Genomic DNA, 27,935 nt, shown 5'->3' with positions numbered 1-27,935 from the left:
AGAAACAGGAAAAGAGGGAGGTGGGAAAGAGACTAAAAAGGAAAGGAAGTACAACAGAAAGATGTAGAAAGAAAATAGAAGTATTCACACGAGAGAAGAAGAAGAAGAAGAACGAATAAAAATATATTAAGAATAAAAACGTAAAAGAACAAATAGAGAGGAGAAGGAAGAATAATAAGGAAAAGATGTATATAAGTAGCGTTAGCCGTAGAAATTGAAGAAGGTACGAATGCCCGGTCCAAACTATTTGGAACCTAACTTGCCCTTATATAAAAGTACCCGTCCTAATGCCCGAGATCGACGGATTCGAAATTCGTCATTTATAACTCTTTGTCTCGATTTCTCTCCCTCGTTCTAATCGTCTCGCGTCCGTGTATCCCTGATCCGCCTACTCTTCCTTCCCGTTTCATGCGATTTTCCCTTCCCTCTTTGGTCGCGCGTTGGCCCTCTCACGACTCTCGTCGTCTCGTGGGTTCCTACACCGCAGTGCACCGCGAGGGTAGAAAAAGGTCTACTCATGGTTAAAAAAAGGGCCCCGCGCGATTATCGCTAGCAGTAGTACGAGGTAGAGAGTCCCAGCTTGCAGGAAAAGGGTGCCCTACGCCGATTATACACACTTCCGGTGCTGCTGACGTCCTTCGTCTCGCACCGCAGACCCGTGAAGCCCTCCGCGCATCTGCAACAGAAAAATTCAAATAAATCAACCAGTGAAGATGCAATTATATTTTGCAAAATATGCAGTAGAAAGACAGTACGGAGAATAGGAACATATTTATATTTTTATTGTATGCTATAAAAAAACGTTATAATTATATGTTTTTCCTGAAAAGCAAGAAAGTGATGCTACTTGATTTTCAATTAGTCGATATCTGACGAAAGTTAAAATAACAAATAACTCGTCATTTAGTCTTTTTGTTGATTTGCTCAATTTTAACATTTTCCTCTCCTCGTTAAGTACTTTTCCATTAGATTAATTTTAAAAATTACCTTCGCACTAAAAAAATAACGGAGTTAATAACGGAATTGATTTAAAAAAATCGATATTTTTATATATAATTATGCGAGTTATATTTTTAACAGTAAGATTGACATATCTGATATTTCTATAACCATTTATTTAATCACTGTCTTAATTCTTAACGACACCACCTTAACCGGGCCATCGTGTCGCTGCGACAAAATTTATCGTTTCGTCTCGGGATTTTTCTCGGCAACGTATGTGAAACGTGAGTTTCTTAATTTAACTAAATGTATGCGTCGTATCAGAATTCACGCGACGGGGTCTTTCGCTTCGGCGGTCTGCAAAAGTGCGGGCGAGACGCGGACGGAGACGACGGGATAGCGGGGATTTCGAGGAGAGACAGGCCCGATGCGTCGTTTCTTTGGAAAAATAATGTTATGCCGTCGTCGTGGCTATTTAAAGATCGCGGTTAACTAACCGCGACGAGACGTTCGAAGAGTGGGCACACCGCGGGATTAAGAAGTCCGGGCGTTCGCTCGGTGTACGGATAAATAAATTATAGCGCGACTTTTCCTCTACCAATCTCCTTCGCGTCTTTGAGTTTTTCTCCGATGCGCGAGCCGTTTCCTCGTCTCTTAAATTATAAACATCGTTTGTCGCTATCTTCGCCGTTTCGCATTTTCGTATCTTTCGTTGTCGAATTCTACGCGTACAAGAAATTAACGGTTCAAATGAGAGCGTATTTCGTAAAACACACACATGCAGCGAGTTTTCCGCTTGTTTCGTCTCATATTAATTTTTTTCGGGTCCTAAAAGCGTGGGTTAGCTCATAAGAGAGTTAATGTAATTTAATGTTGCGCTCGCGCGACGCATAAATATCCGGTAATAATCGCGGTCTTTTTTGGCGGAACGTGTGCGTCCGGACGTGCATCGGGCATCCTTAATCCGGCACTGCGACCGCGGTAGAAACCCGGAGAGAAGTCTACCTCTGCCGTACTGTCTGGATGCTCGACGGCGTGCGATAAAGCGTATTTTTGTCACGACAAATTTGGAGCGTCTGAGACTTGGCACGTCGTTTTTATTTCGCGAAATCGCACGCATAGGTAAAAGGAGAGCGGGGTAGAAAGAAGAAGGAAAAAGAACAACGGAGAGAGGAATGAAGAGAGAGCGAGAGAGAGAGAGAGAGAGAGAGAGAGAGAGAGAGAGAGAGAGAGAGAGACTCTAGAAGTGTTGCCGATGAGAAGAGGAGAAATGTTCCGAGAGAGAATTACGTTCTACGAGACCATGTCTCTTTGAGCGTTTCGCTGAAGTATTTATCGTGCGCATACAAACGCCATGTTTAGACTGTATTAAAAAAAGAAGAGAGATAGATAGAGAGAGAGAGAGAGAGAGAGAGAGAGAAGGAGAAAGTGACAGAAAACATGTGCTAAAGGGTTAACGCGATAAGTACACGGTTGTGTGTGAAAACCAGGATGGTGATGAGAATCAAGATTTTCAATCATTTTGACTCAAGATAAATAATTTATTTACGCCAATTAAAAGATTGATCAATTTTTCACATGTCTGATTTGAAAATTTTTCAGTGCTACCTTTGCCAGAATTTACGAGAGCCTACGTTAAATATATACGTTCTATACCTCCCTCCTCCCGCTAGATTTATTGCCAAACGAAATAAAACAGCGGTAGATAGCACAATTTATTGTACCATTCACTTAAAGCCATTAACGTGTCCCGCTAACTTTGCTCCCTCCCCCGAGTAATTGGCCTCCCGTTGAGATTTATCGTAATCATGCGTGTATCCACTACGCCTCGGGCAACTTTTTCACACGCCGTCGTAAAAACGATCCTGACTCGTGAACCGAAACCCGCGAAACGTTTGTCTATTTGCGAGAATTAGTTAGATAAGATGTATATTCAGTAAAGTTTCGAGTTTAGATTCGAACTAATGCTCAAGCTACGAAAAATTCGGATTGTACAGGATACGCTGTAAAAAAATTGATGAATGAAGAAATGATATGATAAATAATATGTGTACCGTTTTTTATCATCGTCTACACTTTCCCAAATAATCTCCCGAGATTTGTCTTCTGTGTAATTTTGATGAAAATTAGAGAAGTCATTGGTAAAATTCATGGATATTTTTAGAAGCATTAATCTGAACATTTCTCGCGTCCCCCCGTCTTTTACAGTACTTTTATGAAGGGGGAGCAAAAATAACATATCCTCGACGAAAATAGTCCTGGACGGTGTTAAAAATCGATTTTTCCCGTTGACAGATTTTACGGGAGCACGATTCTCGGTTGCATCGGTCAGTTTGCGTCACAACGACGTCCGGGTCGTAATGTACACTGTACTCGTAAAAAATCGCGAGTTAGCGTGGCTCGTTAATTCGAGATCGCTGGCAGAATTGCGGGAGATCCATCGGTTTTTTCCCGTGACCATTCTCTCTGAACGTCGATTAATATTCCACTCTCTGTGGGGACTCATTATTTCGCGAGCTTTTAACAAGGCATTATTATCGCCTTTCAAAACCTATCGCGATGATCGCAATGATAGCTACGTGAAGCTCTTTTTTAAATTAAAGTTCATATTTTGTTCAGTAGGAAAATATATGTACTTCTCTGTATTACATTATTTTTAAGAAATCTCATATGAAAGAAATATATCGCAATCCCGGAATATCTCATAATACGCGCTGAGAAATTCGCCTTATGCAGCACTACTTTCTGGTATGTATAATTGAAAATTGCTCCAGACATAATATGGAGTTTATTATAATATTAAACTTATTAATTGTATATAATTTATGTGTTTATATTACTTAATTGTTTAATATTAATTATAAAATATATTTTATATTTATATATCTATACTTATATAAAATAATATAATATCTTTCAGAAATGTTGCGCTTCTCTTATCTTTAGCATAGATTTATTTTGTTCAAGTAAGCAATACAAGATAGCTTTTAAGTGATTTAAATTTACGCGACCGATCTGATTGATTAGATGATGCAATAGCATATAATGGCCGATAGAAATTATTGAATGATGAGATCGAAAAATCTAACATCGCCAGCCTTTATAAATATGATGTGATTTTCTGATTTGAATTAATTATACCTAATATTTGTGATAATTATATCCTTAATCTCGCAATGATGATTTAACACTTAATGAGGTACACTTACAATAGATGTATGAGATGATCGTGATCTATAATATTCTATAAATTAGTGAATAATTCAGTTATACCAAAAGAAATAGAACTTAAAATACACGATGTTTTCTAGAATATCATATTTCTTTTTGAAATATAATAGAATTTTTAAAATTTAAAATAAATTCCGAGTTTCCGTTAATGGACATTTTTTTTAATTTTTTCTGGAAAATTCGATTTTGTCATAATATCTATCCTATAATCTAATTAAGAATTAAATTTTTTAATGTTTGTAATTATGTGGATTTATAACTCTTTTCTTCTTATTAATTGTCCTTTCTTTTTACTAACTAAATATAAAATATTCAGTGCTCTATAAAAGATATTATGATTAAATGACATCTCGTATAATTAGTCTGAGAAAACTACAACAGGAGAGAAATTCCCAACGTTGTTGCATTTATTAAAATCATACGCTGACCACTTTGTTTTAACAACATACTGGACGAAATGCGCGGTACTTCGCGGGTTAAGTTAATTTTTACAGAAAACGATGCTTTAATCACATTTAAGCCTCGCAAAGGTGCAATGGCGACAAGCGCCGACGAGATGCACGTAGTTTGCAGTAATAACTCAAAACGTTTTTCCGCGTGACACTACGGATTAAGAATAAACAAACCGGACAAAAAACTAATTAAAACCCAGAAAATCCGTAAAAAGAGCGCGGGAAATATTCCGACGAATGCCGGTCTTTCCGCGCCAGTCTGAACGCCAGTCGTCTTCCTTTTTCTCGGTATTAATTAAAAGAAGCACAGCAATCCCGAAGAAAGGGGAATCGCTTTTTCCGAGGCCCGCATTTAAACGCATCCTTAAGGAGGCGGCTTTCCTTTTATAATATTTTTTTGCGACAACGGTAGAATTGCAGCATATCCTGTAATTGCAGTTGCAGTAAGTTGTCAGGTAAAAAGAACTTCTGGATATGTATTACATGAGATATTTCGCGATTACAACTGTATGAGATTTTTTTAAATGAGTTCAAGCATTCAATCCTGTTGTGATAATCTGGCACAAAATATAATAATTATCAGATGCAGTATATTTAATTTTTAGAGCCCATATAAAATAGAATCATTGATCTCGACAAAATTCAAAGTATCAATATCTTGTACGTACGCGATGTGTTTAATTCAGATTGGATGTGTTTAAAGTTAATATAAATAGATTCAATATATCTTCAATACATCTTGAATATGTCTCCTTATATACATATGTATATATGTATGTGTGTGTGAATATACACGTGTAAAGATTAATAAAGACAAATATTTGTAATATAAACAAAAATTGATATAATAAAGCCTCTTATAAATTGTTAATACTTTGAATGGAAATATTGATTCTATGTATATAATCAAATGATTCTATGTATTATCGAACCAAACCACTCAATTTAAATTTAAATAAAAAACTAAATACTTTTTAAAAATCATTTGCAGATTTATATTTATTACTTTTTTATTTTATAAAATCTATTAGCCAGACAGTTGCAATTTAACTTGTAATTCAAAGAAGTCCTGTGTGGAGAGTTTCATATTACAACAATAATGCAAATATGCAACGTTTATTTATAACCTTACAATATCATTCTCTTTCTTATCCTTTTCTTTTCTTTGTGTTACACATTAAATTATTTTGATAATATAATATCACACAACATAACCTCCTTTTTTCTATTTTCTGGAACATTCACGTGTGGATCGAATGCGTTTGCGCTCGCGTGAGCTTGAATGCACAGAACAACTCTGGCTATAATATACCGTACTTTATGTCGAAACAGCCTGCGAGTCGCACTTTTCCACCCTCGCCGTGCACTTACCTCTCGCGGGGCAAACTGGGTTACTTAGTTGCTCGTATAGCAGCTGCATCCACACTTGCCGCATACAAACGCGTTGAAGCAAATCTAGAGATCCTGTTGCACCTGTACCTTCCTTTTCTTTTATCTTCCCGATCTCGTCGCCTTCAGCTCTCTCTCTCTCTCTCTCTCTCTTTCGCCTCTAATTCTGTTTATTTTCCGTTTTCTGTTCTACTTTCGTATCGACTTGGTGTCTCACTCTAGGGTGAAATAAAATAAAAAACTTAATAAAGAGAACTTTATTTTTTATTTAATTTCTAGCGTATTAAACTTTGATGTTTACGAAAATTTTAAGCTCTCTTTACACAAAATAAAACTTTGATAGAGTTGAAATATTATTGTCGTACAAATCGAAAGGTTCACACAGATGTCGCGAAAAAACAGATAGTTGTAAAAATATTTCTAAAATTTCCGTTAAGAAGAAATCGATTTCAATATAGACTCGAGTTTTCAAGACTCTTTTTCAACATTCTGTATATATCTGGGGTTTATTCATCGTTGAAGATAGCGTGGGGGGTGGAAGCTAAGGTGCGAACCGTCGTCAAAGGGTGCCAGCTGGCGGGACAGGATACCGTCTGGGAAATTGGGACGTCGAGCGGCGGTGCGCGCTCTCGATCATTTTCCAACATCGTGTGTCGACTTCCTCCCTATAAGGGGCAGGTGGGAATGTAGGGTGGCGGTGGGAAGACGCGATATCTCCCCGGCGCAGTCTCAACCAGGAAGTTCGAACGGCCTTCCAGTTAAGTCCGATGGAACTTGAATTAGCTTGACTGTAGCCAAGTAATGACCACGAAACCTGATTCGACGGGAGAGGTTTGCGTTGATGAGCGGAGGCGCCTAGGAATTTAATTTCACTCGCCGCCTCAGTTGAATCGTGTAAGCCCGCGATAAAGAATTAAGTAACATATTGTTATCCTTTTAGTTAGCGGCGAAGATGTGTCTTATGTTTGCTATTAGAAGAAAAAGAAGTCGTTTCACTCAATTTACGATATAATCTCCTTCCTTTCACCACGTATTTATTTTTATTTGTTATAAAAATTACTGAGATTTCTCACTTATTAAACTGCAATAATTGTATATTTAATGTTTCTCAAGATTTAATTCCAGAGTGAAATAAATCTGTTTATACATTCACTTTTATTCACTTAATTCAATATCTTTTAAAAGCGCAGGAGTAACGTATTTACATTTCTTTTCTTTTTCGTGAAGCCGAAGCTGCCGTATACGTTTTATGTGACACGCGTGACGATTCCGTAAGCAAAGTTTGTAGCCCGTACGCCATTCACGTCGAAGCTGTTGATCCTCTCTAATCAATTAGAGTTTAGACGGTCCAATTAATTACATGCGTCGCTTATACGAGAGGTCGTAAAGCGAGATTTACATCTCTCGTATAAGGATTTCCTCGAAATCGACACTTTGTATAAAAGCTTTATATGTATCGAAGGCGGCACCGTGCCGTGCGCAGTGCTGTGATATATCACGATGTCGAAAAACTTTACCGTAACTCCCGCCGTGCGCTTTCAATAAGAACGCCCGGCGGAAGAATTCCGTAGGTGTTTCGGAAATAAAAGCGCACGAGGCGGAAATAATAGTGTGGAAGGGGAGAGCGGGACGTGTAAAGGCAAAGGGAGTGAAAATTTTACGGCGTCTGACTTGCGATCGTTGGGAGAGCGCGTCCTACGTCCGGGCGGAAGCAACGTTTCTGCCTCGAGGAAACTGCACGATCTTTCTCTAATTAATTAGAGACGCGTTTAATTAAGTTAAATGGCCGGGTTTTGCCGGTCGGTCGGCGTAATGAAACTACGAGCCCAAGACTACCATGGCAAACGTCTAACGACGTGTACGATGCATTAGTTGTTTGTGTTTATATTGGAAACGTAAGCTTGAATGGGGGGGACAGTTTTGTCGCCGATAATAATTATATTTTTATTGATTTAGAATATCATTTTGATGAATTTTGATGATTACTGTGAAATTAGCAAATACACATTTTATAAACACAGTTTCTGATCGTTTTTTCATTAGTGTGTTTTATTTTAATTATCTCTATTTTATATCTTTATTTTAAAATCCTTAAAATGTTAGTAATTACCTTGCCGAAGTAAATTATAATGGCAAATTTATCTTGCATGCTCAATCAAATCTATTCTCGAGTGAAAGCTTGACGTTAGTTAAATCAAGAAAGCGATTAATTAGTCATGGAATGAATCTCGCAAACGTTCGAAATTCTCTATCTAACGCGATGAGCCGATAAAAAGCGACATTCATCGTTAGTTACATCGAGGAGCACTTTAATTCGATTGAGCCAACATGTCGAATAATTCGAGCAACTATCCGTGCCTCGCTAAGACGAGAACGATACTTCAGCGAAGTTTTTGTAGGTAATTCTGGTTCCTCGCCCTTCAGTCTTTTCTTCGGAGCGCTCTTATAAAATCACAGAATGGGTTTCAATCCGATAGATTCACTATTAAAAGTTGTCAGCAGAGATTCACAATTTCTTTTGTTGCTATTGAACATTAAAATGCGTCGAAATCGAATATGAGATCTCACAATATTACACTTATAATATGAAATAAAAAATTTAAGTATGGGAATTGCGCAATGATAATATTTTGGGATCTTAATATTAATCGTATTGATCATCGTTACATGGTTTGCCATTTCGAATAATAAAGATGTAATATTTTAGAATAATGCAATATTTATACAGATATTTTAATAGATTTAATGCATTTATTAACTTCAATTTAAAATTAAAATAACGGAAATTTCTAAGTAACTTATTGTTAGAATATTCTTTTAAATAATATATAGAATGAATAAATTAACTTTTCGATAATTAAGAATAAAGAATTTTTTCACTTCGAAAGTAAAAATTAAATATTTAATTATTTTACTTATAATTTAAATAATTTAACTTCTAGCTTTTCCTTAGCGTTTTCAAATTCCTCAGCTGTCTTAAATATTTTAAAATCCATTATTAATTATATGAAATCTTAACGTTCATAGAATATGAATTTTACAAATGTAAATTTAAAACGTACGAAGATCAGCCGCGATAAATTTGCAATTCAAAGAGCGCATCGAGGAATGTGACGAGGCTGCACGTATTTCTCCGCTGCGCCTCGCGGATATTTCGTTCTCGTCCCACGAAGATGGGTATGTTCAATCTTCTGAAGTTGTTTACACGATTGACAGGGTAGCTGCCGTGGGGTAGACGGCAAAGGCGGATTTTTGTCGCGATTACCATTTATTGGCACGTCTTGAAAGCTTGTCGCGCGGTGCGCAGGATCGCGGGTGCTTGCGTCGGACAGCTCTATTTCCTTAAGCGACGGCTGGGGGTAGTTAGAGGGTGGAAATGTCAGGTAGCACGGGGGGGCTCTGGCTAAGCCCGGGCCCGGCGGATGGTTCTAGGCGAGAGAGACCCGGCTCAACTTCCGCCTCCACGTGCGTTGGCCACATATGTCACTGAAACTAACTTTTGCGAGCTCTCGCTCTCCGCCACCTCTCGCCCATCGTGGTCCTCCTTTGCTCACCCTACCCCTTGAGACTGCCCACCGATCACGGGACGACCGCTCGCCGAATCGCCGTACCTCGGCCGTACCTCGCAGTATAGTAAAGCTTTTGCAGCGGTGGAAACAATCATTTACCGCGCTGCTTTTGATATATGACCGCGCGGAAATAAATGTATAACGCTGGCCGTAACCGAGAGGGATTATATAGGATGTCCCAGGCGCATTCGTCATTTCCTTTAATCTCATAGTGATCCAGATTGTCACTGAATGGTCTGAACACCTTATTGAAGTTCTTGACGTAAAACGAACTAAATGATCTTTTATCGAAAATGTATTTCGATTCTAGAAATATGTTTAACGAGAAAAAAAATATTATAAATTTTTCAAGTAAATGTATATCAGTAAAAATTTATTTGCATTATTATAATTTCGCTATATGAATAACATTTATAATTGGATTACATTTATGATGTAAAATACTGAAAAGGGATACGACGATCCTTCAAATTTTTGTCGCGGAAGAATTAATCTCGCATATATCTGTCAAAGAATCTAATATGAGAGGCAATGGCAATAAAGTCAGAATAACTTGGCTGATCGTAAATTGCGACACGCGTGAGATCGTAGATCATCGGTCTTGGTGAAACGCGAAGCGGCAGAATTGTAGATCGTGGTTGATGAAACGTTTCCATTCGGAGCGATGCGTTCACCATGAAGACGCGTGCTGCGCGGCATAAGAAATAAATCACACGTTTCCACGTTGCGCGCGTGTGGAACGCGCAATGCACGGGGCGACGTAATTAATTAAGGCGAATCGCTTCGGATTGTTCGCGCGTTTTACACTTGGCACGCTGAGTAATGGCGCTGTTGATTAATACGCCCTGCAGATGTTACTGCGACGTAAACATTAAGACTTTGTCGTGTTTGCAATTGCATTATCATCCTTAACAGTCTTGCCGAAAAAGAGGCAAGATGCTGTTTCCGAAAATCATCATTTAAGGTTGATTCAAATAATTGAAATATTACGTTTATTTCGTTTTATAATATTTCTAAGCGTCTTCTATTACACCAGATTTTATTTCTGTTTATCGAGAAAGAGTTGACTCTTGAAAATTTGTCATAAAAAAATAGATTAAGAAATTTTGAAACACATTCTCAATTATGTTTTTCATATTATTCTATACTGTTCTACGTTATCTCCAAAATATAATTCTGTTAAATAAAGAATCGGATTATTTAATCATTTTTCGTTCTCGTATGTACATGCAATACGTCCGACTGGAAAATCCGATATTTTACAAAAAAAAACCTCTCGAAGCGAGGAGTAAAAATTTTATAACTCGCGAGAAAGGGACAGTGGCGCAAAGTTGAAGTGATTTCCATTCGTTACGAGAAGTGCGATCCGGAGGGATGCGGCGATAGCATCCGGTCTGTGTCGTTTTTATTAGGCACTCCAGATCTGTTTCCAGCCCTACCCCCCTTCAGCCCCGCGATCCTCGCATATTCTGCTGCATCCCGAATGGTCTTCTCTCTTTTTCGCCGCCGATCACAGCGGAGCGCGTCGATAGTCGGCCGTTATTCGACCATAAATTCCGCATCGGCGTTAACGCGAATATACAGGGTAGCGCGCGGCTCCGTACAAAGAATCGAAGGGAGACCTCCCCCCCTCTTCGCGTCCTCTTTACGCGACGTCTCTTTCTGTTTTTCGCCGTGGCAAAGAGCCATCCCTCTTTCGGCTTTACCGTGTTCCTCCGAAATTTATTCCTCCCTCTCGTGGCTCGCAACCCCGTTTCTGCCCTCCTCGCGACGTGCATGTTCGCGAAGCAGAAAAATCCACTCCCCCCTCTCGCGCGCGCGACTATTCGTCCGAGGGCCCGCGGTATTATTTCGCGAATAAAAGCCGCGCGATTCGGTGCGCGGTATCAAGCGACACCGCAGGCAACGCTACGCCATTTTACGAGAGCGAATTGCATTTAATTTATCGTTACTCCGCTAACGACGGCTGTAAAGCATCCCGCGCGCGCTCCCTTCTTTCTAATTTGGGATTTTCCGTTGCGTCGCGTATGGCGACACGATGCGTGTGTACGACATTCGTGTTGTATCTTCAGTATCTCTTTGATTGGCATAAGGAGAAAATCTTTCTTATTACAAATGAATTAAGATCGCAATAAGGAATAAAAATTGACATTCTTTTTAAAAGATCAAATTAGATTAAATTAAATTTGCAATCTGCGTCTACTTTGCACAAAATGAGTATATATTATTTGTTGTTACTCATTTTTAATTATAAAAAATCATTTGACTGAAAAAATAATTTTCATCTTATTTGTGTGTATTGCTGTTACGATATTTGCCTTAATATTCCAATTCTCGTTTCAAGTTGCGATTCTCGAAGAGTTAAATTTATTGTCACGTGTGCTGTGCGGTATCCATAAAGTATTTCATTTTTTTAATCGAACGGGATCAGGACCAATGCGCGAAAATCCGCAGCCGTTATTTTACTTTGAATCCCTTTAGAGTGCCATCCCTCTATCGGCTTTACGCCGTACGTCGCTACGAGATTTATTTCAGTCTGTTTCGCTTGCTCATGCTTTTCGCTTTTATGATACTGCAGTTAAGCGAGTAAATCGGTATAATAATAATAAATTTCGCGATTTATTACATTATTCTGTAAAAGCTGTTCATATATCCAGTTGGTTGCACTCAACAGAGGTTACAGTTTAGCGCGTTCCATTCAAACAGATAGGTTGATTATTGGTACCGAATAAATAGATATTATAAATAAAGTTAATTATATTACAGCTTAACTCTCTATATTTTATTTTAATTATAATTACTTAAAAAAAAAAACAATTTTTTGAATACACAAATTAGATTACGACGTGCAATATTGAAAGTTGTACGTCATGAATCTGATTAGCTTTCATGAAAATTTCCTACCCTTTTTAAGCTTCGAGGCGGCGAACGTGACTTCGTAAGTAATAAAACGTTGCCGTAGAATGAAAGTAAAGTGCGCGTGTCACACGAAACTCGCGGCTGGTTTTAACGTTCTTTTGCTTGACCACAATAAGTATGCCGTGTTTCGTGGCATGAAACTTTCACGAAATACGGCGTATTTCAGACGAGAGCTTAAATTAAATGTTCAATTTCGCCGATTCTTCTACATCAATCGCAACATTTTATTAGTTATTTTTTAATATAACGTAAATAAAAAAAAAGTTCTTATAAGTTCTTATATTACGATCGATTCTTGCTTATTATTCAATTTCGCCAATTAGTATGATTTTCAGCAAAACATTAAACGAAGATAATTTATGTATTTATGTAAATATAAAATTATTTTTATTTTTAAGAAATTAACGATAACAGGCACTACACGAACGTGACAGATTACGTCGATTTTGAAAATCATATAAGCAGTTTTGTCACGCTACAATGCGAGAAAATTTCTTTACCGCCTTACTCTCGGTAACATTACCTACCATAAATTCTGCCTCTTTATTATCGTGCAGAATTCATGCGCGTAGCACGATAGCAAATTTTTTTTGCGTTTTCCTTCCGTTATCCGCAAGGTGCGCCCGATATATTCAACATGCTTTTCCCCAGAATTCGCTCGTAAAAAGCAGGATGATACGCTTTCGCTTTCATGGATACGCGAGCTCCAAAGGAGACATCTCTGTTGGTAGCTTCGGAAAATATTACTTCGTATCCTCGTTCTCTTCCTCCACCTTTTGTCAAGGATAGAAAATTCCCGGACTGGACGTCGCTAATCCACAGAGTTATTCCGCGCGATCGTCTCCTTACTGCGTGATTTATACAGCGGATCTTAGAGCTAACAGGTGGATTTACACCTCGTTGAGTTTGTACGACCGCTAATTCCGTTCTCTAACCACGTATTCGTATAAAAAGCGTCACATTCTCGAAATAGACTTCCCGAATACTGAATTTTTTTATCGAACTTGTCCGATATCTAGCGAGAACTTTTTTACGATTCATTTTTATAATCTAAAGGATGGACTTTAAATTTGTTGAATTTATTTTTAATCTATCATCCACGTATTCTAATAATTTTCTTCATAACGATCCAAATTTATTGGAACACTTTGTGATAAAATTTAGTTAAAATTAAACAAACTAAAAAGTTAAAAAATTGGTTTTTACTTACATGAACGCCAAATTTGTTTTTTATTTTGTTGTAAAATGCAGCTACAAAATACGGCTCACCTGATATTCATAATGGTGTAATATTTTATCCAATATTTATCGTTCAAGTGTCCAAAAGGCGTATTAATCTTTCAGATACCGTTCAGACCTCGTCTAGACGTCCTTTGATCTGACGTGCCGTTCGGGAAATTACTTCTGGTCGTCTATTTTTCGCAGTTGGGAAAACCACCGTCGATTCCATGGGAAGCGGGTGAGTGAAAAAGCTTATCTATGTATATTAAATACTGGCTATACCAGACGAGGTCGTCAACCTGGTTTAACGATACTGCTTGTCGCGTGTACAATATAAGCTATGATGGTGGTAGCAAATATTTACGGACGATGTTTGTCGGTTCGCGTGTGCGTGCGTGCGTGTGTCGTCTACGACGAAATTATCCGACGATGACGACGGGGGAGAGAGGGGAGGAGGGGAAGAATATTAAGTTCTGTCGAAGCGGGCGGGATAACCGCGCCCGCTATTAAATATCGCGGATTATGTCCGCTCGAGAAATTCACGAGAGGCTGAAAGAGGCGTTTCGCGCGGTGTTAACTCATTCGGGATCCGCGCGAATTGTAATAATGGCCGTTTTCAACGCTGCTGGCGGGTAAATAAATACCGCGGCTGTCGTTTAACGTTAATATTTCGTACGCCGTTTATTCGCAGATGTCGCGCACGCTTTTTTTACCTCCAAACATTATAAGCATTTTAATACGTCGGGCGAAACGGGTTTTGTAAATAACCGCGAAATATTCCTTTCGCCATACTGACCGGTTTGCTTTAATTAAAATATCGGTTATTTGATGTGCGTTGATAACGACAAACTCAGTTATTCTCCTGCTTGTTTACACTACGAGAACGCAATAATTTATCGTGGAATCGTAATTTATATATCACTCAAATCTCTTATTTACGCTGATTGAGTAAATATTCCGCATCGAAATAAACATTTATCTTCCGAAGATCTTTTTTTTTTAATAAGCAAGGAGTTTAATGAGATTTTTGTTTCTTTGCATCTCTGAGAGCTTAACGTTGATATTGGATATGATGTGTCGACATGATCCGTATTTAATCTCCAAGTTACTCATGCAAAGACGAAAACAATATTGACGCGAGAACAGAATTTATTTTGTCGATTCTCCGCGTTCTTTCTTCTCTCTTGAATGCCCGACTGTCTACGTCGGCCAGGTGTATCTTTTTGGCGGGATGGCGAGATTTTTGGCTCGCGATCAAGTTGAATGTTTTGGCTAGCCGGTGGCGCGGTACCGCCTTGTCTACTGCGCTTACGCGTGACAGATATAAAAAAAATCGTCGTGTGCACGAGTTTGCGAACAGCGGAGAAAAGTAAGAGCGACTCATTTTATCTTCGTCCTATTGCGCGGCAGGAACGTGCGCATGTAAAGCGAGAGCCTTGTAACCCCTTGCGCTAAATAATTTTTTCTTATTGATCCAAAGAATTGCTTTCTGTATGTATTTTAACGGCCTGATTAAGACAGGAATGACCTGAACATTTGTATTTTAAGTTCATTTAAAAATATATTTGTTTTTCAACCGTATGTCATACCGATTAAATTTTCTGACGTGTATTATTAGAATGTTAATTTAATGAGAAAAGTTAGTAAATTTCTTATCTTTCCTGACACAGATTTCAAAACTAATTTCCTGTGGGATTAATTATTTTTTTATACGAATAAGATATTGAAAACTGAGATTAAAATTGTTTCAATATTGCACAATTAAAGCAAGTATTTTTACTTGATATTGTCATCAAATAGCTAGTATCTGTCAGCATGAGAATTACAAGTTGCAGTTTTTAAAGTTAGCAGCCAAATTTTAACTTTACTAATTACTACAATAAATTTTACACTATCCTTATTTATGTATGTATGTAACAAAGCATATATAATAAAACATCATGTTTTATTATTTATACACGCTCTTGCGCAATTTGATCTAATTTTTGAAATAAATAAATTTCTATTTAATGGTCAATATATTTATGTACATTTAAAGTTAGAAATGGATAATAGAGAATAATAGTACAATGTGAAGAATGTTGACTATAATAAAAGATACTAATATAAATATATCTATCTATATAATAGAGAAACTAGATTACTAATATAAATATATCTATGTCAAAAAACAAAACTCATCTACTGAATTTATTATTCGAAATTGGTGGCAGGTTTTATTTGTGTCTGTGTACGAATCTCAAAGCCCCTGAAGTGACATTTACAAATTTTACGCAGGCCAGAAAAAGAATACTTAACATTCCACGAAACGCGAAATCGGATTCGAGGCAAACCATTGCTGCAATAAATTTTTAGTCTGCTCTCTTTTAGCCTGCTTTAAGCTCAGATATATCTGATAACGCCACGTTTATTTTTATGCAAAATTCAAATCGGACTATCGAAGTCTTTACGTAAAAATCTAATTTCCAAATACAATAAAAAATGTAATAATTATTACAAAACTATAAAGGAATCAAGTATGTTCATTCATATAACTGTTAAGAATATATAATTATATACGAAATAATTATTATTAATTCCACCATTGCAAACTAATCCGATTATACAATCTATACGTGTGCTTTAATTCATTATTAATTATCCTTGTGATAACAAAATCATTATCGTTTAACTTAATTGTTTGTTCCAACAGACTTAAATCCCAACAGATCTTTTTGAATCTTTGCCCTTATCGAAAATCATCGGGGTAATACATTTTCTAACGTTTTAAAACTTTTTATTGCGCGTTTGAAGATATAAAACTTTTGTCGGTGGAATTTCATTTTTATCTACGAAAGTTTTCGATACAGCGTTCAGCGGTACAACTCCGCGGAGGGTGGTCTCCATCCCTCGTAAACTTGAATATCACACAACACGAAGAAAAAAAACGACACATCGAAATTATTTCCGTTTGTTCTACAAAAGTCTGTGAAGTCTCGCGAAAATTGGGGTCGGTGGATCAACTCATGAACGTTTCCTGTTGCTCGATAAACGACGAATCCAAGAACTTGACGAGAAATTCACGAATTTCTCGACGGGACGTTTAATATTTGACGTAAAGTCGAAGACGATGACGATTCGACTGTCATTGAGGCAGACGGCATACTTTATTTGTTCTTCGACGTAGACGTGCAAACCTATGAGGTAGTCTTGACACGGTACTGTCTCGAGTCTACCGTCTGGCAGAAGTATTTCAAAGGGAACGGTGAGAAGAGACGAGAGGGGGGGGGGAGGGTTACGAGATTTCGCCCGGGAGAGAAGATAAAAGAAGAAGCCGGCCGAGAGTGAGAGGGGACGAGAAGCTTTATTTTGTCTTGGCGAGGAGACACGTCCGGAGAGACGCGCGCCCGTAAACTCTCCTCCGTTTGCCTCCTCGAGACACACGCCCTGCCTCACCCCCTCGCATCCTGCGACCTGCCACCTTAGTCGTATATTTTCGTTGTCCGGGCCCCATTTCTCTTCGCTCCCGGCACCTACGGAAATACGAAGGCCGATTTGCCGGAGTTTTACGTGTCAAAACGCGTTATCGTATTGGCGGCGCATCTGCGACGGCTGTTACGTCGCTTTTATACCGATTCCGCGTTTCCCTCCCCTCCCCTCTCCTCCCCCGTCCCACCGCGTGCCCGTCACCGTTGTCGAAGGGCTGTCGCGAGGAAGGATGTATTTGACACGTGCCGAAAGTTTCCTTGCATATTCGCACCTGTTCGCGAAATTCTCCTTAGGCGAACATCATCGCTGAAATGCTGAGCAATCTAAGATGAAAAGAGCGTTAAAAATGATTAAAATTAACGTGTGTTTTAAGACAAAAAGTGCGGCGCACAGTTTGTGTGTGGTTTAGATATTGTAACAACAAAAATTATTATACGTATTAATATCCATGTCGGCTCGCATTATGGTATTATTTTGTTATCTCTGATTTATTAAAATTGAATTATTATCTGCAGTTGATGAGTTGATTTGTCACGAGTTATAATTCTCGTATTAAGATGTCATCTCTCCATTTAAACGTATCTAATCTGATCACATTTCGTATAACCTCGCTCGTAAAGTAAATTCACTCCCTCTTTCTTCTAAGATTTAAGGGGATGTTACGTGCCCTCTTCGTGAGCTGTCGCGAACGAGGAGGGTGGACGATCGCAAATTTAGGAGGGTCGACGCGTCAGGAATCAACGGCGAAGAGTGGCCTCGTAAAAGCGACTAACAATGTTCAACGCCGCCGCCGCCGTCGTCGGTTCGGTGCACTTTCACCTGGGCCATCCCTCGCACGCGGCGCACGTCTAAATAAATCATCATTTCGGCAAAGTGCCGCTGCCCTGAATAAAATAGCGCGCCGCGAAGTGCATGGTTTTAGGCCGGCTTAGCGGCGTTAACGGAGCGCACGAGGAAAGGGCGTCGGGACGCGAGCTAGCGCCGGTTTTCATGGCTTAATTAGCCATTCATAAGAGAGCCACCGCCGAATCCTGCAGGAGCGCCGTTTCCTGCAGGAGCGCGCCGTCGCGTATCGAACAGCGCCGGCCTGTTGCCGTTGCACGTTGAAATCGGAAAAAGGAAAGTTAACGCGCCACCGGGGCGCTTCGCGATAAATTATTTTAGGTCGAACCCGGGAGCTTTCTCTGTGGTCGAGCGGCGCGGCGGTTAAGTTTTCACGACGATCAGGGAATCGCGTGTAACGATTTCTCTCTCTTCTGTCATGCACATACAGACTTACATACACATGTATAGTTACAAAGCAGTACCTGCACCCCGTGTGCCGGAACCACTTTCGAGAACGAGTCGACAAACGCGAATGAAGTCCCTCTCTTTGCCGTCCTTTGCGCCACTCGCTCTCGCAAATAAATGCGTTCGCCGTACAGAAGGCGACATGGGGTTTGGCATTTTGTCACAGCGCTGCTTTAATGTGGCTACCCGTAAAGAGTCGACGTTCTGACCGGAAGCGACGGCGACGTATATTCGTATGACAGATATACGAACATTCGTGCGTATACAGACCTTCAGTTTCGATTGAGATTAATCAATCCCTTCAGGTTCGAGATTCTATTTATAGGGATAAAGATTTAGAGAGAGATTTATAAAGATCAACGCTCTTTATTAGTAGATACAATTATCTCGTCGCGATAATGGACAAGATAAAATTTTTTAGAAAATTTGAAATGTAACATTTTTAAAAACGTGGACTATCAGAGTAAGTGGAAGGCACGATTTTCATATCGTTTTATGTTATTTCTCATATTTTCAATTGTACCGTTCTTGCTTTCGCTGCAAGTGCACACATGTTTGCATGTCGCAAGTAAAAAAAAGGCTATTTCATACGTAATGGTCTGAAATAATTAAATTCATTGTCGTTTCAGTGACGATATACGTGCGCGATCCATAAAGGTACAGCGATAAAGAATAAATTTACCTTCCCTAAATGAATATCTTATCGGTAGCACCAGTCGCGCTCGGAAGTATGTAACGACGCATAATCCTCGCTTTTAATGCGCCATTTAACTGTCGCGCTTATGCGTATAATTCGTAGATTTTTTTCTTTCGGATCTGATGATACGTCAGTTACTTTATTGCACGGATATTTTTTATGCGGTGAATTTATATATGCCCGATCGCCCCTTTTCCCTTGATTGCCAGACGAGAAAATACGTTTAAACCACGCCTCGGGGTTGCCACATGTCGCAAGGGTAATATTTACACATCAGAGAGATGAGCGTAATGATAAGTACGATGAGATCGATATTAGCCAACCATTTATTCTAGTCACTAGTAGCATCAATTTCACAATTTCCATTGTGCGTTATCATATTGTATTCATTTCGAATTACTCAAATTATTCACGAAACTCAAAATTTGTCGATTATATAAATCCTGAATTATTGTATTAAAATGGAAAATATCTCTACACTTTTAAAAGATATTTTATTAAAATGTCAAAAAAAGTTAAAAAGTCATTCTAAACTTCATTGCTAAATCTCAGAATGCCAAAATCGTCAACTGTAAATATTTCAAATATTAAACTTCGAATTGAAATAATATCCAGATTCTCGAAATGTAGGACGAGTGATACTTTATTATTCATTTCCGACTTTGAAATTTAGTTCGCGAAATGCACTTTATTTTTAGTATTTTGAAACTTAAAAATTACGAATACTCCAACATATTGTCATTTATAAAAAAAAATATTCCACATTTACCAAAAAGTATCTCTAAGATAATACTATAATCTATTTTAAATAATATAATTAGAAATTGTATGAAAAAAATTATTTCAGATGTTAAGAATCATAAATTTTAATTAAGAAACGCTATTCCGTCTTCTATCATGTCATCATATTTTAATTAAGAAACGCTATTCTGCCTTCTATCATGTCATCTCATTTATTAATCTTATGCTTTAAGCAGACAAGGTGATTTATCCATTTTCACCAATTAGATTTCATAATCAAAATTTCAATATAAATAATTGCACTATATTATATTATAGATTAATTGAGATTACTTATGATTACTGGGCAAATTACTTATATCTCTCGTAAAAGGATTATAACATATCGAGGTAATCGCGCGATGAAGAACGATCTGGTGCGCAGCGCGAACGTGAGAAAATTCAACGACAGTCGGTTGTGACCTTAATTACAATTTTCGTCGGCACGGTACTATCGTGTATCCGCGTGCGAAAACCGTGGCCGACTGTATTTCCGGCGTGAAACTGGGCGCAGTTACGCGGTTTCGCCATAGACACAGCGGACTCCTTCTCGCCGTGGAAACCATTTCGTGAGTACTTTCGACTATTACCGTCCGTTTGTACGGGAGGGGAGGGAGGGAGCAAACCGCACGCCATCCGGGCGTTTATGCATCCACATGCAGGCGTAATATTTGTTAGGCGTTAGCAGGACAATATGAATACGTTCAAGTTGGGAATTCACTTGCGCCCGTGGCGACATTACATTACGTCCCGTAACATATGGCAACGCGCGCGGTCTTTGTGTATAACACCATATATGTACATCAACTTTCGAACTTTGTATCGCGTATTACAAATTGACTCCAAAACGAAATACGCAACAGCCGTGCACATTACGTGTAAACGTATTACATTGTAAAACGTTCGAGTGTGCGTTGGTGTGCCTGTAATGTCGCAGCCCAATACCGGCAAAGTCTCTTTATTAAGCAGAAGCAAACAACGTTTTACATGACACGGCCCGTCATTGCGGGCGCCCTTTATATCGCCGCACGATATTTCAGAACTGAATCACGCAACGCGCTCGTACTGTAAACAGGGGGTTGCTGGCGGCGGTGGGTAAAGACGTGGCAAGCACTTTGAACCGTTCGCTCGCGACGATTCGATTACAACGGGGTTAGAAATGGGGCACGTGGCTCAGACGTTAAACGCTGCCTGGGTCGAGTAAACCGACGATTCGCGGTTTTCCTGCTCGCTCTATATTGAAGCGAGAGCCGGAGAGTAGGGACCGTTGTAGTAGAACGCGTATAGTGTATTTGCAGAGCGAGATCAAGAGAGAGAGAGAGAGAGAGAGAAAGAGAAAGAGAGGAAGAGGATAGAAACTGTCTGTCCTCCTTCTTTTCTCTCTTCCCTCTCTTTCTCTCAGATAGAGAGACAGTCTCTATCCTCGGAATGCAGAATCTTGTCGTTCCAACAGTAAACCGTCTCTCTGCGAGCGACACGTTGAATTCAGTCGGCTTTGCATTCATGTACATTGGTAACGATGCTGCTACAAATACTGTTAGAAAATTGAGCTGCTTCATGAATTCCCGACGCGTCCACGGGAAAGTTTACCGGCTGCGTAAATGCCGAGCTCTCATCGATAATGATACGTCGGAACTGGTTGAAACGCGTCTCGGTTAAACTCGCTCGATATATTCTTTTAGACAGACAACGTGTCGGAGAATTCAGTGAGCTGTATATAGGGATTGCATGTGTCTCCAATTGCGATGCTTGCCACGTTATTACTTATACGATTGGATGATAATTTTAGTAATGTCGCTTTCTGCTTCACACTTGACCATGCTTTTCCCGTTAAATACTTTTATTACGCGACAGCAAGCTTGGGACATTAATATGGATTGCTTTAATGCTTATGTAGGAAATGGAAAAACAATTGCTCAAAATGAAGATGGTGTTTGAAGTTGGCACCCCTGAATGCGAATTTGTACAAAATCTACATGGCATTAGATTGTCCACAATTTGTTCAGATTTGTCCAATAATAATAATTTTTTGTCCACTCTTGGAAAAAATTAAAAAAAAAAAAAGAAAAATTTTAACGTAAGCACCCTAAGTGCGTTTTTTAAAATTATATGCGGGATTCGATTATTTACAATTGGTACGCATTTGTCTATCAATAATAATTTTTTTGTCCACCTTGCTACAAAAAATTATAAACAAATGAAAAGTTAGAGCAAACTTTGTCACGAGCACTCATAAGTGCGTTTATTATCTTTAATTTACATACAGAAATTGATCAATTTTTTTGTAGCAAGGTGGACAAAAAATGCTTATTGATGGACAAATACGTACAAATTGTATAAAATCGAATCCCGTATACCTATAATTTAAAAAAATGCACTTAGAGATTCTTACGTTAAATTTTTTTTCTTTTTCTAAATTTTTTCCAAGAGTAGACAAAAAATTATTATTATTGGACAAATATGGACAAATTGTGAACAATCTAATGCCATATAGATTTCGTCAAAATTCGCATTTAGAAGTGCCAACTTCACACACCTAAATGAAGAGGGTAGAAAAAGGGAAATGGTTTACGCCATTACGCCTGCACTTTTAAACAGCGTTAGGTTTAGTTCTAATTTGATTTCAATCTCTTTAAAAATTCGTATAAATTCAAGTTTAACAAACCTGTCGTTTTAAAATTCGTAATAGCGAATTTAGAAATAAGTGTCGTATAAATCGGGATTGACCCGATAAAATCCCCGTGATCCGATCGATCTATTACACGATTGCGTAGTGTCTTTTTGCTTTATAGAACGCAGAGGACACCGGCGCGTATACAATTTACATCCCCCTGAGAATTTATGTCGCGCGCGCGCGTGCCTTATTTTATCTGATGAAACAGATGTAGCGCAAACGTAAGCGAATTCTCTCTTTCCTACGGACGGGCATGCGCGCGAGAACGTGGCTCCGCATGCCACGAAAGTGTATCATGCCGAGGCATTATGTGCGGCCGCGGGAAGTTTGGAAGAGTGTCATTAGAAAATTTCAGTCGCTCGCGTAACTTTCAGGCAGAAGTTGGAACGGTACGTATACTATACAGGGATGTGTAACCGGTAGGATTGCACGCTCAATCTTCTCCCTGCACATGCACTTTTATTCGATCGAGAGTGCGGCCGCAAGCTTAATCTTCTCCGAGAGTTTCCTCACCGTGAAAACGGAAAGCGAGTAACGACGGAACATACATTACGAACCATCGTCTCGTCCCCGCACTACATTGTACTTCACGGGAAATATTTCACATCCGCCGTATATTATCGCTACATCGTCGCTATCACCGCCGTAGAAATAATATCATAAATCCTAGGATTCGTGGGAATTTCCCGCGGAATTCTCTACGCACATCGTTGAATCTCCCAAAAATAACTACCCTGCATGCTTTTGTAAGTCCGCGCGCGCGTATTCAAATTCTGTTTTCTCGATATTGACATTTAATTCTACGAATTAGAATATAAATTAATTGTACCGTGTACTGATGAGAGATTGAAATATATGAATATTGTAAATGTGGTGCGTGCGAAGGAAAATGTAATTTGAAATGAAACCTCTATGAATTTTGCAAGGTGACTAGGGAAAAAAAGTCTCGCTCAATGATTAAATCCTTATTAAAGCTGTGTTTGCTTTTTGGCTGGCTTATCGCGCGTTCGACTTGTCTCATATCTTTATCGCGAAAAATAGGCAAGGTGCGAATAAAAGGATCAACTGACACGTGAATTATTATTACAATGTTGCCTTGATACAACGCGGCGCACAATATCGTCGTGTCTGCGCCGGCGCTTCTTTCTTTATGCGTCGTTCATGGATTCACGCGGGGAGGAAAGCCCGCGCGCGAAGTTTCATCACGAAGTGTCGGTAGCGCGAACCAGGCTGCCGGATATTTTCGCATAAAAGCTTCGCGCATTCCGTTAAAATAATGAGCGTCTCAAAAAAGAGGACGCACTTCCACTATTTCCGCCGCGCCGCGCGACTACGAGAGCTCGTCGTTCGACGGCTCGCAATTGCAACGTACCACTGTGCAGCTGCTGCGTACCAGCTTTACTGCTCGATCTTTTATGCGCGCGTAGGGTACACGTATTCTGGCCTCCCGTCGTATAGGGGCCAGGGTTAGAGAGAGTTTTCCAAAAGACACAAAAAAGGATCCGGGCTCTCGTCGACTCGATCGCGGTCTTGGCGATGAGTGTTTGTCTTTTTATTAGAGTGTTTATCTTTCGTTGTCGCCGAAAGAAGAACAGAATAGTCGATGAACGAGAGTAGTTTTAGCCAATGATCGCTTAGTAAAACATTAACAGATAATTGGAGAGCTTGGTTGAAAACATTATACGAATTTTCCACGCACCTCAATTATTTTAATTTCCTTAAAAATGTCGCATTCCTAAATTTCTAAATTCCACAATTCTTAAATTTAGAAAATGATTTCAGTAAATAATTGCTTCCATTTATAACTGTATAATTATTGCATGCGCCATTATTACATGTTGTAATAGTTGTATGAATATTACAATTTTAAAAAATTTTAATTATCGTATCTCTTTTATTTGAAGAATAGAATTGACAAAGAATAGAATTGACATACAATTATTGGATATTACTTTACAAGAGATTACATAGATATAAGCGTCTTTTTCTTACGATACTCGAGATTATTATTATTATTATTATTTTATCTAGATACATTTTTTATAGTTATTGCGTAATGAGCTATCTGATAAATTTTTTTTGTTTAAACGATTCTTGCGTGTATAGGATTTTGCGAACGCGTTCGCAAAATTCACTACTGGTTTTATTGTCGCGCCAGCACGTCCAATCTCGGTACGTTTGACCGAATTACCGGTGGCGATCCGTTTTAAATCTGCCTTGACAACTACAGACGTGACAGGTGATCTGATGCAACTCGAATAACAGCGCCTACATATAGCAGTGTTTCAAATAGCACGTGTACATGCACGTATAGTACGTATACCACATCGCTGAATATGCGGATTACAAAACATTGCATTTGCAATGTTTTCCTCTTTTTTATTTCTCCATTTTTTGAGCGCTATAATATTTTTTCAAATTTTGCCAGAGGTATCTAACTGCTTTCAAAAACACGGAAATTACAATCGTTTATTGATTTTGTATTTTATATCTTTATTTGAATAATTAAATTATTTCAACACTAATTTTAATGCTAGATATTTTGATAAGCTATAAAAAAACTGTTTTTTATGTAATTCTCTTAATTTAACATTAAAGACAAGATTTAATTTTATTTATATTATATGTAAATATTTTATAAATATTTACGTATTTTTTTAAGTGCTTATATTTATCATTTTTAATACTTTTTTAAATAACTCTTTTTCCTCTTCATAGTTTTACTATTTCAACATAAAAGAGCAACCGCTATGTTTTCAGTCTGACTAATTATGATTTAAACGGAGCGCGCTGTTTTCTGAAACAACCCTCTACATTGTTTAGAAAGTGAGCAAATAAATTTCTCGGGCGTTAATTCTAACGACACGTATGGGCGCAATCGCCGTGACAATATGACGCGGCATCCTTAATTATACGCGAAAACCAAGAAAAAGAGAGATACACGAGGAATGAAGACTTCTGTTTGTCGGTTCGCAGAAGCGTGAATCATGGTATGCAGAGGGGGCTGCCCGTAACAGCACATATTTTATACGGCAATTTGGCCGTAAGTGGTAAGAACGTAAAGTTAACAAGTTGAGGGGGTCGCCTAACAGAAACAAACGAGAAACCGGGACTCCCGGCACAGGTGGTATAGCGGTGGTGTGTTGCATCGCACGGGAATGAGAGATGGAAGTCGCCCCTTCGGGGGCGAGATTTACGAGCGTCGCCGGCCGGTGCGAAAAAGTTTACATTTGCCTGTGTCTCTTCATCCCTCTCCTCCTCACTCCCCCTCCCCCCTTTCTCTCTTTCTCTGTGACTCGCCGGAAGTGACCAAGAGGATTGACGGCGTTACGTGATAAAACACAGCCACGATAGCTGAACTGGATGTTGGAGATTTGACGTTTAGACGCCGTCGTGACGAGACTGCGTTTTGCGAACTTTCGCTTATCTGTCGTAAAGAATTTAACTTCTTCGGAATTTTATTCTAATAAACTGATAATAAGCTGAAAGAGGCCCAAGATATATATTTAAAAGTAGACAAAGAGTTTAAAGATTCGGAAAGGCTTGTTTAATTAATTACAACAAGTGAAATCTTCTTATTGCGTCTAAACTAAATTTCAGGAAGGATAATAAACAGCAAAGTATTCATTTTCTCTCAGTAAATGGATTTTACTTTAATAGGTAACCAAAAACACTTAATATTGGAAACTGGCAATAAAATATCAACAGTTCATATCGTTTTATTTTTATCGCGCGCGTTTTACTTATATGTATATCTATATATATATATATATAATATGTATGTATAATGTATATATATATATGTATGTAAACACGTTTTATTCAAATTGATGGGTTTTGCATGTACATTTAGTAGAATTTAATCTATTGTTCACTTTTAATGGTATAAAAGGATTTATCTCTCTATTTATATGTAGTAAGCAGTTAAGCACAAAAGATCGTAATGTGCACTATTTCCACTTCCATTTTCTACTTTTCTTTAAGACATAGATTTAATTCGGTTTTTATTCTTTTTATATACAAGCTATTTTTGTAATTGATGCTTTATTCTTGTAATTCATTATTCATTTATTTTTGATAAATCAGTTTTGTATCTAGCGTAATAGATTATTAAAAACTTTAAATGACACATTGTTTCCGTTTCTAACAGAATTATAATAATTAAAAAAAGACTTTCATATTTTTTTTACAAGCCAGCATGATGCGAAAACTAAAATTGTATGAAAATCGTGAAGATGATATTTTACTTACTTGCATGCCGGTTCACCGACAGTCTCAAAAAATAGGCAGGTACCACCGTTCATGCAAAAGTCTCCTGCTATTGGACAGGGCTGCTCCTGCCGCGGCCACGCCGCTGTCGCTGTAATCAAAGAGATTTGTCATTATTACATGTTCATAAATCATTATAATAAAAGAGACGTGTGCCTAAAAAGCCACGTGTATTCTTTGCGATTATTACTAATAAAAAAATCTGGGAATATTTACGAAATTCGATATCACACAAAAGTTGCATACGGGAAAGATACGTATAATTTACGATGAGCAAAACACACAGAGTCCGAGTAGCGAGCGACCTCGGTCGTTTAGAAAACCGAAGCTCGTAAGCGCGCGATGCATTTTGCATCATTTACCTAGCGCAAAAATTTCGGAAGTTAGCAGCGCATCACGTACGCGCTTCAGGAGGGGAGGGGAGACACGACAAAGAAAATCTTTGCAACTGACGAAGAAAATCGTTTCTACCGGCCCGAAGCTTTGGTGATTATCCGGCTGTGCTGTGCCAGCATCTCGTAATGTGCACCATGGGTGATAAAACGAAATGCGCCGCGGCAAGATGGAAAGGAAAAACACGTGGATTAAATGCGATAGCGCATCTAATGAAACCGGAATACGCATCATTGCCACGCGTAATTAACTACGTGGCACCGTTACGTATTCCGCGTACAATTTTAATGTTCGGAGATTTTCGCGTCGGCATCGCATATACAGACGGCGCGGTACCCCGCGCTCTCGCGTACCGATTTAATTATTAATTTAATTACAACAAACATTAATTAAAATATCGTTAAACTGCATTTACTCCGATGTAACGCGATGCATTTTCGACGCACAATACGGTGTTCCTTGTAATTGTGTAAAACTCTGTTGTGCAAAATTGTTCGACGCGCGTTGGCATGATGGCGAAATAACGCCGTGTAATGAGATTTATTCATTACCGTTTATATTTTACTAATACGGTTGTTTACGTTATCTTTACGGTACTATTACTAGCGTTTGAATCATCACGTTGTCACAATTAGAATATA

At 38.6% G+C, this 27,935-nt stretch overlaps 2 protein-coding genes across 2 annotated transcripts in view; one reads left to right on the top strand and one right to left on the bottom strand.

Annotated features, from left to right (window-relative positions):
- The window catches only part of LOC105453526 (mitotic spindle assembly checkpoint protein MAD2A), a 54,601-nt gene extending 40,486 nt beyond the window's left edge, over positions 1-14,115 (top strand). Inside the window, exon 5 of the transcript XR_974882.1 lies at positions 13,847-14,115. The gene's annotated coding sequence lies outside the window, so the exon portion shown is untranslated. The remainder of the gene's footprint in view (positions 1-13,846) is intronic.
- LOC105453527 (neurogenic locus Notch protein-like) lies at positions 481-26,958 on the bottom strand. Its single transcript, XM_011695566.1, has 2 exons — positions 26,884-26,958; positions 481-676 (listed from the first exon to the last, which is right to left on the bottom strand). The coding sequence occupies exons 1-2, from the start codon at positions 26,934-26,936 to the stop codon at positions 550-552; spliced, it is 180 nt and encodes a 59-aa protein (XP_011693868.1). The 5' UTR covers positions 26,937-26,958; the 3' UTR covers positions 481-549.
- Between the last annotated feature and the right edge of the window lie 977 nt (positions 26,959-27,935).

Source organism: Wasmannia auropunctata, unplaced genomic scaffold (genome assembly GCF_000956235.1).
Source record: "Wasmannia auropunctata unplaced genomic scaffold, wasmannia.A_1.0 LD335998.1, whole genome shotgun sequence".
Lineage (NCBI taxonomy): Eukaryota > Metazoa > Arthropoda > Insecta > Hymenoptera > Formicidae > Wasmannia > Wasmannia auropunctata.
The sequence above is the reverse complement of the archived record's forward strand: the minus strand, read 5'-3'. Positions and strand labels throughout refer to the sequence as shown.